The following is a 19788-nucleotide window of genomic DNA, read 5'->3' as shown; positions in this document are numbered from 1 at the left end:
GGTCATTTCTTCATCACCCATAAATTTGAGTTTTTCTTTGCTTACCATGTTCTGAAAATTTACACATTAGAATAATTTAAGGTCTCTGATTAAAATAGCGACACAACTTTCCACTCCCAGGCAGCCAATTAGATTATGTGAATAAAATAACCCACTGTAAACCTTGTAATAGGAGAATAATAAATATAAATACATTTCTTATTTTGTCATATGTCCAGTTTATCATCCCAAGAAATGCTAAATAATTATCATTAAAATTAAGCTAGCTATGCATATTGGGGCTCTTTATCTGCTATGAAAATATAACAAGTACATTTCTAAAGAAGTGGGTTTTTTCAGTAATCATGGTAAATAATAAATCTTTGGTTTAAAGAATATACTTGAGACAAACCTAATTCTACATGTCTTAATACTCTGTATTGTCTGTAAATTCTGAAAATAATTAACTGTGATATTGAGTTTCTGCCTAAAACTAATAAAATGAAATTATTTTTGAGATTATTTCATCCTATCTAAAATACAAAATATATTTTAAGATGCATAAATGTACATCATTGTTGAAAAAAAAGAATACATCATTGCTTTTGAAAAAAATACCTAATAAGGTTTATTGGTGCCCACCTTCTTTATCTTCATCATTTTGGCTGCTCCCTATAATAAATCAAAATAGTTAAGAAAAAATATATAGAGGTTATCACACGAGTGTGTTTGGGGATGGTAAATATCCTGCATTAGGAATAAACATTGTATTTAGCGAGCCTTGGCGAGCAAAATACATAGTGTTTAATCCCTAATACAGGATATTTACCATCCCCAAACACACAAGCGTGATAACCTCTTTAGCATATAATGTCATTCTTTAATTCTGTGCTTCAAAATCGCTTTCCCTCTCTCATAAACATTACCGAAACATTGCGAGTTTTCCTGGAATGCGCTCATTAATATTTATTACGTCACAGGGTAAGTGATGTGTCAGTCGGACAGTGACAGTAGCAAATATAGTTCCAACTGAAATCTGTTTCTTATACAGTGGCGAAGCAACATATACGCAAAACAACAATTGTTTTTAATTGCCTTTCGCGGCAATCCATCGGTCTGTCCGCTAGAGTAACTGCCCTTTGTCAAAGGGAAGCTACTCTAACCCTAGTCTATGAGACGTCACGGCCACGGTCAGAAGTTGTTGACAGTCGATCTGTCCTGTCATTACAATAAGAAGTGTAGTCAGATGTACACACAGCGACAAAACGAAACAAGGTAACAATTCAAACATATTTCCGCCAAATCCAACTATTTTAATTTGTGGAGGAGGTTTCAAGCACAGATATGGCTACTGATCCCGCTTTGCTAGGCCTCGTGCCCTCGCAAAATTGTTTCGAAATTTATATCTCCAAAGTTGACAAAACTTATAAAATGCCTTAGCTTCGTCACAGTTAGACACAGATTTTCAGTATATTAGACTGTTCTTTTGATAATGATAGCAATTATCCCTGTAGTTTATCCAGATTGCCGATGGTTAATTCTGACTCGATCCCCGAATGACAAGGGCGACGCTATGTTTGTTTATAAACAGTGAAAGTAGTCCCTACTTGACCTTCGATATTTGCATCTCTATCCGCATATGACCCCAACGGATATCGTTTTTATCCGTTGGCTTTATCCTGCCGAGATATGATATATGATAAAAATACATATCTTACTTTCTTGAGTTTATTTAGATTTAGGTGTGACTTATGAATTCAAGTTTAACCGGGGTAATGTTGTTTTTTCATAATGAGTTTCTTAATTGTCCTGAGATAGTACGTTCGTTTAGATATTGAAGTCTTCATGTTTAAAAAATACCAAATAATTATAGGCCAAAATACATTAATTATATTGATCTGGGTAAACTCCACGTGTTGAAAGGGGAAACAACTGCTGTGGTTGCAAAACATCTTGGTCGTGAGATGTACGGTCCGTCCGGCAAAGATTGATCGTTTTCCTGATTGATGTTAAAATTGAGTATTGCTCTAGATCCAAATTATCTGAGTGTTTATATCGATGCGGTATCTCACTTCGGTTACCGTCTTCTCATTCTGCAACTGAATCTGGTACATTGGGAAGCCGAAATTCTCTGATATATCTCCACATATCACACCCCTTCTTCCCCCACAAACTTTCTCTCGGTCACCAACTTTCGGCAATGGAAACATTGTCACTACGGTAATGTTTTGCCAGCTGGGGATTTCCTGTACTAGGCGACCTCGGGTATCCCCGATCCGAAAAGAGTGCCGTCAATTATTTTTAGCCAGCCAATCAAAACACGATGACACAACACTCCACTCTCAGCCAGTCAATCAGATTGGCTGAAAAAAATAAACCACTGCGAATAAACCACTGCTGGCGATTGAAGATCAAGCCCTGTTATGGGAGAAACTCTTTACAATATGACTTTGTGTGTTTTCTCTTATAATACAGTATGATAAATTGACCTTTCCGATTTTTGACGGATTTGAATTGTTTTCTCTTAGACCAGTGTGCGTTGGTAATCTTAAACCGATCACGTGACGCACGTGGCTGGGCTGCATCAAGCCTCTTTCCGCGAACACCAGCAAGCAGCCAAACGCATATCTCATCGGCAACTTATTATTTATCCCTTCTCTCCCAGCCCAACTTTGCCTGCTTTTTCAAAGGGGTTTGCATGTTAATCTTGTAGTGTAAACATGTTTTTTCATCTGGACCAAGTTTGGTAAATTAATACTTCTTGCATCATACTTCTCGCATTATAAGTATGCATATCTGTTCATTAGCAATACAAATCAATGATTCAATGAATGCATAAGAATGTGTTTCTTGCTCTAATTTTCTTGGTGTTTCAGTGCCTCTCACCAGTATACTATATAACTTGGTGCAGCAATAGTCGGCGGAGGTCGTGGCAGGCAACTCAATTTACTCATTAACACTCATTAACTGTAAGTAAGTTGAGCCTTGACATGCTAACTGCACCTCATGTAGTGTACCCAGACCACAGAGGATGACAGTGTATGTCATGGCACAGGATGGACTGCAGCTCACGCCTCACGCCTAACGTTGTGTTTAGCCACAGAGGATGAACTGAACTGTCACCTCTATTCCGGTCCATTTGGTCATGATGTGTATATTGCGGTCCAATTAGTCATGATGTGTATATTCCGGCCCATTTGGTCATGATGTGTGTATTCCGACCAAATTGGTCATGATGAGTATATTCCGTCCCATTTGGTCATTATGTGTATATTCCGGCCCAATTGGTCATGATGTGTATATTCCGGCCCAATTAGTCATGATGTGTATATTCCGGCCATTTGGTCATGATGTGTTTTTTCCGGCCCATTTGGTCATGATGTGTATATTCCGGCCCATTTGGTCATGTGTATATTCCGGCCATTTGGTCATGGTGTGTATATTCCGGCCCATTTGGTCTTGATGTGTATATTCCGGCCCGTTTGGTCTTGATGTGTATATTCCGTCCCATTTGGTCATGATGTGTATATTCCGGCCCAATTGGTCATGATGTGTATATTCCGGCCCAATTAGTCATGATGTGTATTAGAGCAGGAAACGAGACCGGAAAGTGATGATCATTTTGCCCCAGGAAGAGGTATAGTCATATTATATATCAAATGAAAGCTTGAAACATATGGATTACAAAAATGCATGTCGTAATAAAAACGATGTGGACAGTTTTTTATATCAGGCATTTGAATGTAGGTAAATTTCGGTCAATTTTCTATGCTATTCCGAAATAAAATGGCGGCAATACATACTTCATTGCTTGTAAATTATTTCATAGCGAGTCATTATGACTTGATGGCCACAGAATCTTTACAAACATAGATTTTGAAGAACAACTTGTACAGTAAGTCATCCAAATAGGTATTGTACTTATATTGTACTTAAGTATCAGTGTAAGCCTGTGCGAAGACAGTTAAAAGTTAATTCCTTAACTACTAACATGGCTTTATCCATGTAGCTATAGTTACTACCCTTTATGGTATGTTATATTGTTAGACAATTTCGCGCAGTATAAACAAAGATTTTAACAGTTTCAACGAGATACCTTCACAGCGTTCACAGCGTTCGCAGCGTTCACAGCGTCGTTCACAGCGTTCACACAAGTCCATCAGCATTGTTTGTGCATTTCTCCTGAGCCCCACGAGAACATAATTCAACGCATGTCAAATTATTTTGTCTGCATGTGCATCCGGTGTGACAGATACCACGTACACAGTGGCACACAAGGCTCTCAAGCAGCTCTGATGCAGATTGCCCTTCAAAGAAGTTCGGTACAAGCGACATGTTCACAGTTCTTGTCCACCCAAAGTCTAAAGGACTTCCAAGGTCAGGCAGTGCTTCATGTGACTTCATCCAAATTTGTGTTTGCCACATCGCACGTTTTACGTGCTGTTCAAACCTGGACTCACAAGGAGGAAGGCAAGAGAGGTCTGCATTTTTTCTCATGCACATCCTAGCTCTCATGAGGTTGAGGTCATGGTGAATGGGTTTCATGCTTTCTTTGGGGTCAAACAAATGTGCAGTAAGGCGTCTTGCAGCATTAGCAGCAGGTGTAATTTCATTCCCACCAAGGTGGTGCATCTCTGAATAGACGTCAGGGTTAGCCTTCAAAGCATTGTACACAGTCTTCTTCCCAACTCTGTAGAAGGCTGAAGTAGAGTCACACCCAGTAAGAGCATGTACTGCTGGCAGAGCTTTGCAAAAGCTGAGCTAGACCTGTCTGCATATATCATGAACGGGGATCAACCTTCGTCTGTCTGTACTTTTGATTCCAATCCAGAGCTAACAAACGTTGGTGAGGCTTGAAAAGTAAAGTATGCACTGAAAGGAAAGGAAAGGAAGTACATGCAATGTAGAGTTTATTTCATCATTGAGCTTCAGAGATCTGTCATTACATCGCGGTACGTCAGTGCTTTCTGCCTTTGCATCTGTACATTGAAACACAACCCTTGCCACTGAATGGAAAATATTCTTCCCATCAACCGTTTCACAGTTAATATCCACATTGCCATCACCCTCTTGTATAAGCAATCCACCATCTGCAGGTGAGACAATGCCACTTGGTTTATAGATGCCATCTCTGATTCTGTGTAACTTCGACTAAGCTAAACTTGTCATGAACATTCTCAATTCAGAGTAACTTACACAGAATCCATAGGCGTGCAGCGTATCTCTTATGCTACGAGATCCAAATTCATGGTGCATTTGAATGGCTAGACCCAAATGAAAAGGGGTTTTTGTGTTTGTTGAGAGCAACTGCCTTTCGATGTATGTCATCTGACGGCGTGTATAAAACTGCATTCAAAGCTTTTCTGTCTATCAACCATATTACAAACTGCAACAAACTGTCAGGAACAACCTGTTAGGACGCCTCTTGAGAAACTCCACTGGAGGCTGGATAAGAATCCTTCTTTTTGACTTGCAATATGTTGTGTCTCAAAATCGTGACTGCATTTCTAAGAGTTAACATTTTGTTTTCCGCATTGAAAGCCTCCCCATCATCATCATCATCATCATCATCATCACCATCAAACCTTGCCAAGTGTAGTTCCCCCTTGAGTATGTGCGCTGCGTGGATTGCATCAGCCAGAGTTATGGAACTGCTGAGTAACATGTTTGGTGACCCCTTGCCAGCAATCCTCTCCACTGATATTTTGTCGCCGAAAAAGGAACAGAGTCTCGTTTTAAGTTTGTCACTTTTGTAGTTGCTGTTGTTTGAGGACTGATTTGTTATGAGTTCATTATATCTTGTGGTGATTTTTGCCATTGATAGAGCTTTTCCTTCTGTGAAAAGATCGATTTCTATCTCCTCCACTAGTTTTCCATTAACTTTCAGGATATAGCTCCCACACAACTTTTTTCATCGCCTCCTTGGCAAATGGTAAGGCCAAATGTAGACCTCACATTAACTAGACTTAAGAAATCTGATACAAATCCTCTTATTTATAAACAAGAATACAATCAATTAAGAAACACTTATGACACTTATAAATCTATATTTACAGATGGATCCAAGGATGGTGGCGCCGTTGCTAGTGCCACCATCATTGGATCCAGAACTGTATCTTCACGATTACCCGATAATAGTTCCATATTCACAGCAGAAGCTCACGCAATTTTAACAGCACTAAAATATATCAAGAAGAAATCCAAATATAAAGACTTCATTATTTTTTCAGATTCCCTTTCTTGCCTTCAGGCTATTAAAAATATGTTATGTAAACATCCATTTTTAATTGAAATTCTTGAGTTATTTAATGATCTTGCGACTGGCCAATATGACATCGTCTTTTGTTGGTTACCAAGCCATGTTGGTATCACTGGTAACACAATGGCTGATGCTGCTGCAAAAGCAGCACTCGACAAATCTGTGACACCACTTCTTTTACCATACAGTGAATATAAACCTATAATTAGATCTTACATCCGTGATCTGATGCAAAAGAAGTGGGACGCCCAAGTAGGTATCAATAAATTACATGAAATAAAACCAAATACTGGTTACACCTACTTGGGCTGTCAGTCCAGATTTGAAGAGGTTGTATTAAGACGATGTCGTATTGGTCACTCACGTTATACTCATGAATATTTACTTAAAGGTGAGGATCCTCCATTCTGTATCCCTTGTGATGAAAGAATCACGGTCAAGCATGTCCTGCTTGACTGTATTGATTTTTCCATCACAAGGGATCAATATTTCAAAGTATCATGTATCAAGGATTTTTTTTATCAGGTAAGTAGTCATTTAATTATTGTTTTTTTAAAGGAAATTGAATTACTACATAAAGTTTGATTGATATATTTTATAAATAAATAAATAACTTTTATAATTGGTAGAATTATTCAATAACTGAGATTGTTAGTGGCTATATCCTTGATGGGGGTTGCAGTAGTGTAAAATTATTGTCCCCCTGAAAGGGTATGTCAGACCACGTCTTTCAGAGTATGTTTATTTCTACTTTTTAGACGTAGTATATATGTTCATTTATTCTGGCTTGGTTTGTCATTAATCGCCAACAGCGGAAAGGATGATGTATATCCGGCTGGGGTCCATGCAGGTAGCAAACGTACTGTAAGTCCCCATGGACCCTAGCATGGTGATCTACCTTCAGCTGCTGGCGATCCATAGCCCTTTTTTATATTGTACCGTTATATATAGTGATATCTTTTATAGTTGTATGCTAGTTTTAAATATTAATCTGTGATATTCTAGTAATTTTAGTGTCCATCGATGACAGGTTTTATTATAGTTAAAACATATGTATTAATAAATGAAATTTCTCATCACGATATGGCTGAAATATTGCCGATGTGACGTAAAGCTTTAACTCGCTCACTCACTAGTTTTGCAAATGCCTCATAATACACAGATTTCTCAGAAATCGTGTGATCATCGTCATTGTCATCCATATGTTGTACTTGATTGGCTGCTCTCAGAAATCGTTTCATACAAGTCTCATGATATAAACCTTCTTTGGCAATTGAATCTTCACCTTTTAGCCCATTTCTGGTGTCCCCCGCCGTGATATTGCTGGAATATTGCTAAAAGCGGCGTAAAACGATACTCACTCACCCACTTCCCCTTTTATCCTCCCAATTACACCCATGTCCCCCACTGCTATTGCTGCTGCATTTAGGTCACCAGCTCGTTCAAAAGACTGAATTGTGTGTAGTTTGTTGTTACCATGATGCTTTTTGAAGCCACAGATTAAACAAGACGACCACTTTATTGATTTGACAGATCTAGGTATGATAATGTCAGTGAATCATCATGCTTGACGTTTATGATGCGACGCAATACTCCATCTTGACGACTGTGTGCAGCTGAGACTACACTTTTTGAACCATGGATTGTTCCTAATGTGATGTCCCCGTCCTGTAGCCCACAAATCAGACACTGTTCGTGTACATCATTAAAATAGAACTTAGGTTTTTTCTTACTGGTGCCAGCTTTAGAGGGCTGGGGTCGCTTGAATTGCAAGGTTCTTCATTAATCTGTAAATAAATCATAAGTCTTTGCTTGTGTTTTTCTTACAGAAAATATTCAACTTGCTTTCTTTGTGTTTTCTGCTATAAGAACGTGTAAACCGACAGACGCCTTTGTAATCATTATTAGCGAGGAGGAAAGCAGTATTAACCTTTGGCAGTGCGGCACGGTGTACGCCGTGTCTAGGCCTAATTCATACCACTAAGCACTCTTGTTTTTAGTCTTATTAAATCAGAAAAAAATATATATTACACAATGTTTGTCGTCATTACGATCATTTAGCCAAAATATTCAATTTATCCTACTATTTAATACAGATACACATGGCAAGTGGCACGCTGCTATCAATGAAATGTATGGGTCGGCGTTTCCCGAAGCATAGTCACTGTATATTTTAATAAATCTTTATAATTTGAATTTATATTCGCTACAATACAAACGTTAACTGTGTGATATGTCTTGCATGAGCAGTATTTTTCTCATTAATTATTTCCTGTGACCATTGTGCGTTTGTTTACGTTTAGTGCCAACAAGGGAGATCACTCCCAGCTGAGGATGTATGGACAACTACTTTTATATATACAGACATGTCGGCTTTTTCCGATGCATATTTTGTTCCAAATTTCTAGATTAACGTCCATGTGAAATTCATTACGACAAATTTATTTTGATTCTACATAGATTAAACTTTACCAAAATGTATACAAAAGGTATACCTCTTTCAGGGGCATAATAATATATGGTTCAATGGGAAATCCGGGAACGTTTGCTCGGCTATATATTCCGGCCATTTGGTCATGATGTGTTTTTTCCGGCCCATTTGGTCATGATGTGTATATTCCGGCCCATTTGGTCATGTGTATATTCCGGCCATTTGGTCATGGTGTGTATATTCCGGCCCATTTGGTCTTGATGTGTATATTCCGGCCCGTTTGGTCTTGATGTGTATATTCCGTCCCATTTGGTCATGATGTGTATATTCCGTCCCATTTGGTCATGATGTGTATATTCCGGCCCATTTGGTCATGACGCGCATATTCGGCCCATTTGGTCATGACGCGTATATTCCGGCCCATTTGGTGATGACGCGTATATTCCGGCCCATTTGGTCATAATGTGTATATTCCGTCCCATTTGGTCATGATGTGTATATTCCGGCCCATTTGGTCATGATGTGTATATTCCGTCCCATTTGGTCATGATGTGTATATTCCGTCCCATTTGGTCATGATGTGTATATTCCGTCCCATTTGGTCATGATGTGTATATTCCGTCCCATTTGGTCATGATGTGTATATTCCGGCCCATTTGGTCATGATGTGTATATTCCGGCCATTTGGTCATGATGTGTTTTTTCCGGCCCATTTGGTCATGATGTGTATATTCCGTCCCATTTGGTCATGATGTGTATATTCCGGCCATTTGGTCATGGTGTGTATATTCCGGCCCATTTGGTCTTGATGTGTATATTCCGGCCCATTTGGTCTTGATGTGTATATTCCGTCCCATTTGGTCATGATGTGTATATTCCGGCCCATTTGGTCATGACGCGCATATTCGGCCCATTTGGTCATGGCGCGTATATTCCGGCCCATTTGGTGATGACGCGTATATTCCGGCCCATTTGGTCATGATGTGTATATTCCGTCCCATTTGGACATGATGTGTATATTCCGTCCCATTTGGTCATGACGCGTATATTCCGGCCCATTTGGTCATGACGCGTATATTCCGACCCATTTGGTCATGACGCGTATATTCCGGCCCATTTGGTCATGACGCGTATATTCCGACCCATTTGGTCATGACGCGTATATTCCGGCCCATTTGGTGATGACGCGTATATTCCGGCCCATTTGGTCATGATTTTGTAGTTACTCCAATGGGTTGGACACTAGAAAAGGGCTTCACACATTATATCAATGTCGGTAATCGAAGCAGGGTTTTCGGCGTGAGGAGCGAACGCTTTAACCACTAGGCCATCCGACCGCCCCTCTTGCAGATGAGTTGCAGATTTCAAATACTGAATGCCTGTGTAACTGATTCTTGGCGTCTCTTATTTTATACTTATACAGCCAAACACCGTTTTGTCGAAGATGAAGGGACCTACGCATATAATTCGAGTTATCCGATGCTCGACACAACCAAAATTGATGAGTTTAAAGAAGAAATACGCAGGGACCAAGGTTTTACTTCGGGAAAAGCGTTAGTTAGAAACATAAATGTTCGACACCGGTGTTTTACTGTTTCAGCTAAATGAGAATTGGGTCTTTGTAATGTGGCTGACTGTGTTTGATGACAATCCATCGTCGTGCATCGCTGCTCTAACTATCAATCACTGGTTTGCCTTGTTCTGATTCAGTTACTAGCATGGTATGGTGATATCCCTATAGTATTTCTGGGACAGTCGTGTGGTTAATGTGTTCATTTGTGATCAAAGACCCCATTTTGCTTAAATAGTGCTAAATGCGGCGTAATATGATACTCACTCACTGCATTTTTTCTGACATCAACATTTTTACATACTGATGACACAGGTAACCTATTGCCAGGGCTGAGTTACCTGCACCCCTGTCAACCAGGGAGACAATACACATTTATGCTGTTGTTTTAGATATGTATACTGCGTATAACATGCACTCCGGAGATATTAATATATCACACATTGGCTATAACGATCGTGTGAAATATCTTTCCGATATTTTCACATTAGCATTTTAGAGATTATCAATGTTCATTGGTCGTTTGGAGCCATATGTGGTAGTAAGTGAGTGAGTTGGGTTTAACGCTGCTTTAAACAGTATTCCATTTATATCATGGCGTGTCAGCTAAATGTGTAAGGAAAGCCCGAAATGATGCAGGTCTTAGACGTTTACCACTTCGGTGAAACCCACGAGCACGGGTATGGTGCTGACAAACCTATTCGATTCGAACTTGCAATCATAGTGTTTCTGGCGTGCATAAGGGACGCAACTCTGCACAGCGAACTGCGGCGCCTTAGATGACACCCGTGCGCCTAAAGCCATATGAGATCACAGCGCTTCATCATGAGCCTTTGTTCATAACGTCATAATTTGTTTGCCTTACGCCATCATAACAATAGGAAGCATTCAGTAAAGCTTCTCTTTAGGGGTGACATTACATACAGTTTCTTTATTATTAGCTTACATGACTGCAAGTCTTTGATTCTTCTAAATTTTGACATCTCCTATGAAACTACTCCGCCTGTCGAGCTGAAACTGTCAATGATCCCAGCTGTCGTATCTCTAAAATACCATATTGATATTTATAATGCCATTTGCTCCCATGACTTAGCCATTTCTAAAGTATCACTATGAAGTTTGATATGTAGCAATTGTGTTGTTGTACGACCTTTGACGTTCATGTACCCCTTTATATCTGATCTCACTGCATTTGCGACATTTTCGTGGAACCTTCAGGGCATATGCAGCCGAAATTTGAATGATCCCAGCTATAGAGCTGCTAAAATGTTCACACAGAATTACAGTCCGGGCACCTTTAGAAACCCCTTGATGAGTAGGGCCTAAAGTATGTGTTCTATGTTTTGAGGGATTATGAATTTTAACCTTGAATCAACCATTACGTCATAACAGTTGGTGTCAACCGTGTTTCATCCAAATATCTGCGTACATTGGGGGGCCCAGTCGTCTGAGGCGCCGCGATTCGCTGTGCAGAGTAGCGTCCCTTGGACACGCCAGAAACCTATGATTGTGGGTTCGAATCCCGGTTCGCCCCGATTATGTTTCTAGGTTTGTCAGCACCATACCCGTGCTCGTGGGTTTCACCGAAGTGGTAAATGTCTGAGACCTGCATCACTTCGGGCTTTCCTCCCACATTAAGCTGACACGCCGTGATATAACTGAAATAATGTTAAAAGCGGCGTTAAACCCAACTCACTCACACTCACTCACTCGTTCTTAACGCGCTTCCTTTTCCAAATTTAGACCAGGTACTGCTCCTCTATAGTTGGAAACAGGCAGACATATGAATATGAATGTGAATGAAAGAGTGTTTTCAGTGTAATAAAAGTATATATTTAGGATGAACGTCATGTATTGCTGGATTTTCTTTGTACGATGATTTGCGTGAAAGTTAATTCGAAAAGGTTAGTTTTAGTTATCCCAACTTCCTGGAGTTCAGTGACACTGATAAGCTTATTTTACTTTTTAATTATTACGTATGTTTTACAGCGAAAACTGCATTTTATTCTCCAACGAAGAAAACATCTTTTATATGGCTAGTGATCGGTATTATATTTATGATATTAAACTCTTTTTATATTTACCTATTTATGCTGTATTTTCTGTGAAATATGTTAAGCCCCTCGCAACCCTTAACGGGTGGCTCACTTCAATTTAAAACAATCTATCTGTCTACTAAATCCGCGGCGTGACAGGTTAATAAATCAGCTAGCAACAAGGAAGTGTATTACAGAAAAGCTCCCCTGCAAAGCATGTTGGCCAAATGAGCCCACTCCGATATTGACGTGAATGTATGCAGAATATTGACAGTTCTTGGAAGTGTCTACCGTGACCCAGAAGATGATACAAGATATTGAACGGGCACTTTGTCCCTTAAGTGGGCATGTTCCAGCTGGTTTCACACACTCAACGATCACTATATTGAAAATGGGGGTAGACACTATCCAAGTCATAAAGAAAACACGAACATATACAAGGACAGAGGGTCGGCATGGAGGACATGTGTGAAGGCGGGTGGTGCATACCAAGTATGCGCCACGCTATGTTGCCCAGTGTCACGGCGCTTTGCTCCTGGGACCAGGGTGTAATTTAACAAGAATAAAGTAATAATTGAAAACGTGGTAAAAGTTCACAGTTTTATTACTATCCGCTAATTGTATCAATGGACGACATTATAAAGGATACAGTAATAAAATGAGAGAAGCTTAATCACCACTTTGACAATACATCGACTGAACTGAAGTTTTTTACACCCAGGCTGCAATCTGCATCATATTATATGTACGTGGTATATACAGTGTAAACATTGATGTTGAACTTGGGTTTGTAACACCTTTAATCAAAAAAGAGAAAGAAAGGAATGATTAGCTAGGTACAAGTCAAACAGTAGAGATTGTTAGCTACTGACATGAAATAAACACACCTACTTTCTAAAGGCAGACATAATCTTACAGAAACAGAGAATTTCCCTTTTGTTCCTGCTTTATGATTATCAATAAGATTATACATTTTTATATATTTGGTTTTGAGTAAAAATGTTTATGGATAAGCTTTCTCCTATCAGTTTCGAAGTTTGGACAAATAAAAAGATAATGAAATTCATCACCGACATATGTAAGGTGACATGAACTACACTTTCTTTCAATTAATGGGACTTTGTTCAATCTACCTGTCTCAATTTGGAGATCAGAGGTTCTAAATGTAAGCAATATTCTCTTGCAGAATACTCAGATACTATTCAAAATGACGTTTTTTAACAATGTTATAAGTAATTTCAGAAGAGGTATTTTTTACAGAAGATGCCCATATTTGCTGATGAATATCATTCAATTTAGTTTTGATGACAATTTTTAGCCAATGGATATTTTTGAATTTCTGTGCTGTCCAAATGTGGCTTAACCCAAGATTATCGAATGTTCTCTTAATGCGGATTATCCATTTATGGTCATACGATTAAAAGAAAGTGGTCATTAAAAATTGGTTTGTAAATAACCAGAGATAATTTCATATCATTCTGCCTTTAACTAGGTTAACAAGCTACCAACCTCTTAAGAAACCATTAAGGTGGTGGTATTTAAGAAAGCGTAAGTGTACATTTTCGAAACAAAACATATTTTCAAAACCATACATTTTGCACCTGCAAAGGAGTATGGGGGTAACCATATAGTACAAGAGGCCTTAAGTGACAATCAATTGACAATTTTAATTTTAATTTTCTACCTTGGCTTAAGACAAAGAACATGGCCTTTGTTGCTTTTTCAACTACGTTTGGTTGGATGAATTTATTATTATTTTGTAAATAAATCGACAAAACTCCTTCCATATAAAAAAGAAATCTCTGCATAAAGCAGAGTCGAGTGTACAATTGCGACTATATGAAACGCCAAGGTAACGGTGAGAACCAACATTTTCTAAGATGGTATCTCCAAATATTAAACTTTAAGTCTTTTTTGGATCCACTAAATATCAGAGTTTTGGTTTTGCATACATTAATTTCCAGCTTTCGGCGACACCCATTTTAGTTAAAGCAGAGTCGTTTGTACGATTCTGACTATGTCATGAGCATGTATTACATATCACTATCAGACAGTGATGAATACCAAACGTACAATTAGGCTTCAGAAAGGTGTTTAATTTGTACAGGTGACTGCCATAAAAGTCGAGCCTCAAGTGGTGTAATCTACAATTATTTTGATATTAGGCATACATTATGCATTATGCTTTTCTTTTTCAAATAATATTCAAGCTGGGGGGTGGGCGATATATGAACACGTTATGCAAATATCAAATATAAATATTGTTTCTGGCAATAAGGGTACCAAGGAAAAAACGAGTTCCCCAACGAAGAAGTTTACATTAGAAGTTAATACATGTGTAAACCTTGCACATTTAGAAGTTTCCTAGTCCAAAGAAAAGATAGGTGATACATTTCTCTGCAAATATATCAATATTGGGTCGGGAATATCATATTTTACTACTTTGTCCATTTTACTTTGGACTCGAACATCACTTAGACAGACCGTGTCGTGAGTTTTAAATCAATTACCAAAATCAAACAGAAAGTGTGTGTTACGACCAATCCAGCTATATATATGCCCTGTTGAGATTAAAACTAATAAAAATATGCATGTTAAAAGAGATCTATAATAGTTTATGTTTTATATAGTAAATTACACATTAGTTTGTTTCTGAACACATGAACTTGATGTTAAAAGATGGTTATAACTGTATAAACAGTAACAATTTCCTATATATACTTTTACTAATCAACTGCACTCAAACAATGTGCCTGGTCATTGTGTCTGGGGGCACGGGTGGCCCAGTCGTCTAAGGCGCTGAGATTCGCTGTGCAGAGTCGCGTCCCATTGGGCACGCCAGAAACCTATGATTATGGATCAGAATCCCGGTTATGAATACCCCCACACACGAATACATGCACTACCCCATTAACTAGTACTTGTAATGATAAATTTGCAAAGCTCTGGTTCCATCATAACTCTTTGATTCTTGCAAATCTAATAACCTGTCAATTTTAACATTAAGTTCCTCACTCCTTTTCACCTGTTTTCTTAGAATATGCTCAGCATTTCCTGGATTATCTGCGGTCGCACTTCGAACCTTCCTGTAAGACATCACAAATCTCTTTGTAGTGTATCCATCAATATTTGATTGAACGGCTTCTTTTGTATGGTCTTTACAATGAACAAGTCTACAGATTTTCCGTTTTAAAATACAAGCATAAAACCACCCTTCAATGAAAATGATAATTGACAACTTTTGTAACCGCCAAACCATTTCAGTGTTCGTTTGTGTATCATGGAATCGATTGGTCATCACACCAATGAGGGCATTGATCATCAACAGAAACGTGATCAGTATGAACAAACCAAACAGAAATACTATTATCCCATCTTCACGGGATTTCAATAGTTGGTCAATTTCTGTTAAACCAATCATCAGTTTACCCATGGTTAGTAAAGACATGCCGTATTGTGAAAACTCCTCCAGAACACTGCTATTTTGTTCATTGTGTAGAAACGTTGCATGCATACACGCCGAGAACACAAACACCTGCATGAGGATGAGAACGGCAAATGGCACCACAGTTTTGAACAACGCCTCATTCAGTAGTACAATATACAAGCTGAAGCGTCTGCTAATACGCAGAAAGAACAATATTGGCCATGTCCCTACAACTATAGCCAAAATCAGAAAAGTGGTTTTGTAGTCAACAAACACTGAATTGGGTATCCTGTAGAATATCGAATCGGCAAACAGGCAAACAGCGAACAGGACAAAGAGGACCCTGTAGACGACGTTGTGGTGTACCGCTGTCCATGCAAATGGTTGTTTTGCAAAATAATACCGAAGTGGGAATTCCTGTACAAAGTACAGAATAGAACAGAGAAATGTAACAATGTTACAGATTTCAAGAAATAGTCGTGGTGACCAGGATATGCCTTCAGTAGCACCAGCCCTCGCAACGACATACACACACAACAAACAAATCAGCGAGACGTGGAATACACTCAGAATCCAAAAGGGAACCCAATATGTATTCAGTTTGCGCCGGACCATTTCTTCAAACACGTCTGCGCGAACCAGTTCAGTTGCGACTGGTAGATCCTGACAGCAGAGAAGTTCAGCAACAGATTGGTTACTAAAGTCTGGGGTTGGGGTAGTTTGGCCGTTTTGTCGCGCAGCATGTGTCTCTTTTGGGTGACCATTTTTGTCCTGTGTTGGATATGGTTGAGCTGTGATGGAAGCAAACTTGTCCATCTCGGTAACATCACATCGTCGTATCTCATAGATGTTGTCATGGGGATATTCAATGAGATAAACTCCTTTAACTTTCATAAAGTAGGCAAACAGATTAATGTGACCGCTTTCTGTTGCAAGTTGAAGTGCTGTCATGTGAGTTTTGTTTTTTGTAAAAAATAGTTTTCTTTTATAGTCAAAAACATCTTCACGAGCTTCCATTGCTCTTTTATCCATTAAGGACTCCAACCATGGCATCATGTCTACTGTACGTCGCTCCAGCGAAGGAAAACATCTTACAAATCGCATGATGCTGTGAAGAACTGTATCTCCTCTGTAGTTTTTCTCTTCAAAAACGCCTTCTTTTTCCACAAGCAATTGGATAATCTTCACAAATCTATTTTCTGGGTCCCTGCATGTATCGTCTTTGTTAGGGTCGTTCAAGTAACACAGGACAGCCGTGTGAAACGGCAACTGGCCCATGAACACTGTTCCATTCATCCTTCGACCAATCCTGTCAGCTTCCTCCCTCTCAAACGTTTCATGCATGCGTTTTACCAGGCCAACCTGACCATGGGCCACTGCAATGTGGAAGGGTGTCAGTCCTTTATATGTGTCCTTATTATCAGGCCATGTTCCAATGTCAGTGTTGATAAGATCCGGAGTACCTTCTAAAATAGCTGAAGCTGTTTCTGTTTTGTCAAAGCACACTGCCAGATGTAGAATTGTGTGGCCCCAAAGTTCTTCATAGTTTTTTCCCCTTCATGTCCATCTTTATTCCCTCTCTCACTTCTGTATCGGTAATATTTCATCATATCTGCCTTTTCTTTTAATTCCTTTTTGTAATAATCAAGACATTCGGTATCAGTTACTTTCCTGGAGATAATCTTCACCACAAAACGTTCAAAGAATTTCAAATCTGGAAAATAACCATTAAATATGCATTCATATTCATTCTTTCCACAGTACATTATGCGATTAGTAAACCCGAACTATCTTTTTGTCAAACATAAACACTGCCTTTCCAAATTTGTAATAAAACCAAACATTTGTTTTGCTAATTAAAGAACTGTGTTGAGTGTGTTGGGCTAATGTCTAACATCTTCTTCTGAATGATAAATACACAATGTAGGTGTGTTTTTGAACACATGGATTGTGTATATGAATATTCTTTCTAAAGCTTAACATTAGTAACAGTTGTTCTTGAATAAATGTTGATTCATTGATTCACGAAAGGAATTCAAAATGGCCTCTTCAACAACATACATACTTACCAGTAACAGTTTCCCGCATTTGCTTCCATGTCAACCGCTCTTTGAAACACTTGTCTTCAGCAACCTAGGTCAACATGCATGTATGCACAATGTCATTAAAACGCGTTTCGATAATAATCCAAATATTTTCTTTCTCAGGTTTTCAAGTGAGAACATACATATTTTTAATATTTCTTTTACGAAACATGACAACTTGATGCTTAGAGTGAATACGTTTTTAGTAAGAATTTTTTAGTAAACTTTTATGTTACATTATGATATGGGTATTCCTTTTCCATGCGACGATGGAGGTCCAGGGACTTTTGTTTTTAACATTCTAATTGTTCGGTCACTGCCTCAGTACATGCACATAGAATAAGAATGGAGGAGTTGAAGTATATAAATAAACTGAACTAAAAAGTTAGGGATGAGGAATATTGATGGGGGTATTTTTGTCGTGTAAACTATTTCATAAAAGAAATCCCCCAAAATATTCATGATTGCTAACTTTTTTGTTCAGTATATTTTCTACAGCACCCCTTTCACACCTCTCGAATGGTCGGTCTCTAATTACAGAGACGCTAAGAGAGGAACAATTAACAGGTCGTGTGCATAATATTGAAAACGTCAACGCCGGAGAATAATTAGTTTCGAATACACGACGAAACAGATTCCAGGCAAAAGGAACAGCTTCTGTTATAGTAGCTAACCTGGAATTCTTGTTTGTTTCCTTCTCGTTTTCCAGAGAGCACTGTCAAAAAGCCTTTGTTCTTGTTGTCTACAAGGATTCTTTCCACCAGATTGGCGGACTTTTGACTTATGGCTTTGAGACATTTCTTCTCGAGATCATCGATGACCTTCTTCCTCTGCCTATCCTTATCCTTGTCCTGCTGTTCATTCTTTCCTTGCGTTTTGGAATCGATGAACAATTCTATGACTTTATTGATGGAGATGATGGCAGGGTACACTATATCGAACAGATCGTATTACTTATACATGTACATTATATTCCACAATACACAGAAGTTTAGTTAGATTTACAATAATAACTCGTTAAAACGAAATAAAGTTGCTGTACGTAAATAGTACATTATTCAATATAGGTTTCCGTCCGTTCTTTAAGCTAGTAGACGTTTGAAATATTTTAATACTTGCAGTGCGAAGGGGTTACTTATTACACAAAAGTTCTTAGCAACCGAGGGCGACTACATCCTGATGACTTATGAGAAATGCTATATGACTACACCTGGAAAGAGTTAAACATCACTTTATTATTTTCATATACTGGTACTTTTGGGACTTTACAGTGATGGGCACGCCAGAAACCTGTCATTGTGAGTTCGAATCCTGGTTCGCCCCGATTATGTTTCTAGGTTTGTCAGCACCATACCCGTCTGAGACCTGCATCACTTCGGGCTTTCCTCCCACATTAAGCTGACACGCCGCGATATAACTGTAATACTGTTTAAAGCGGCCTTAAACCCCACTCACTCACTCACTCACTCACTCACTCACTCACTGTACAATGATACCTTTGGTATTATCTTTATATGAAGCTGGCCTCATTTTAAAAATGATCAACGATGAAAAGTTGGTTTAAGAAAGAACCATTTACATTATATTCCGCCAGATGGTCACAATAACTTGGTCTCATCTTAGATGGGAAGATTCAAAGGAAGCTATATACAGGGGTAGTCAAATACTGTTGCCATGGAATGTTTTTATAACAAAATATTTCATTACAGAATCGATTTGTGTTTCTATATTTCGATGCCACAGAGTATGCCACATTGTAAACAAACAAAAGATGTTTCGTCAAGCAATATACAGTAAACTACGGTTATAACGAACACGCTTATAACGAACTGACCAATATATCGAACTTATTCTTAGTCCCGGCCATTTGTTATATATATGCTGTGTATATGCTTATAACGAACTACGGTCATAACAAACAAAAATTAGTGGTTCGTTATAACCGTAGTTTACTGTACAAATGATACGAATTTTTGCCATGTCTCTTTCCATGGAATCATAA

The 19788-nt window shown here is 38.7% G+C and overlaps 2 protein-coding genes across 3 annotated transcripts in view; both read right to left on the bottom strand.

The window, feature by feature from the left end:
• Positions 1-14991: 14991 nt before the first annotated feature.
• On the bottom strand, positions 14992-17421 carry LOC125378007. Its single transcript, XM_048392536.1, has one exon. It carries the CDS (start codon positions 17044-17046, stop codon positions 15190-15192), a length of 1857 nt encoding a protein of 618 aa, XP_048248493.1. The 5' UTR covers positions 17047-17421; the 3' UTR covers positions 14992-15189.
• Positions 17422-17690: 269 nt separating this feature from the next.
• Positions 17691-19788, bottom strand: part of LOC125378006 — a 47420-nt gene continuing 45322 nt past the window's right edge. For both annotated transcript variants that reach the window (XM_048392534.1, XM_048392535.1), the window contains 2 exons: positions 18461-18717; positions 17691-17835 (listed from right to left, as the gene is read on the bottom strand). In XM_048392534.1, coding sequence (XP_048248491.1) covers positions 17752-17835; positions 18461-18717 — 341 coding nt within the window. In that variant the 3' untranslated portion in view covers positions 17691-17751. The remainder of the gene's footprint in view (positions 17836-18460; positions 18718-19788) is intronic.

This window comes from Haliotis rufescens, unplaced genomic scaffold (genome assembly GCF_023055435.1).
Source record: "Haliotis rufescens isolate VD_foot unplaced genomic scaffold, xgHalRufe1.0.p SCAF_11, whole genome shotgun sequence".
Taxonomy (NCBI): domain Eukaryota; kingdom Metazoa; phylum Mollusca; class Gastropoda; order Lepetellida; family Haliotidae; genus Haliotis; species Haliotis rufescens.
This window is presented reverse-complemented; position numbering and strand designations above follow the sequence as displayed.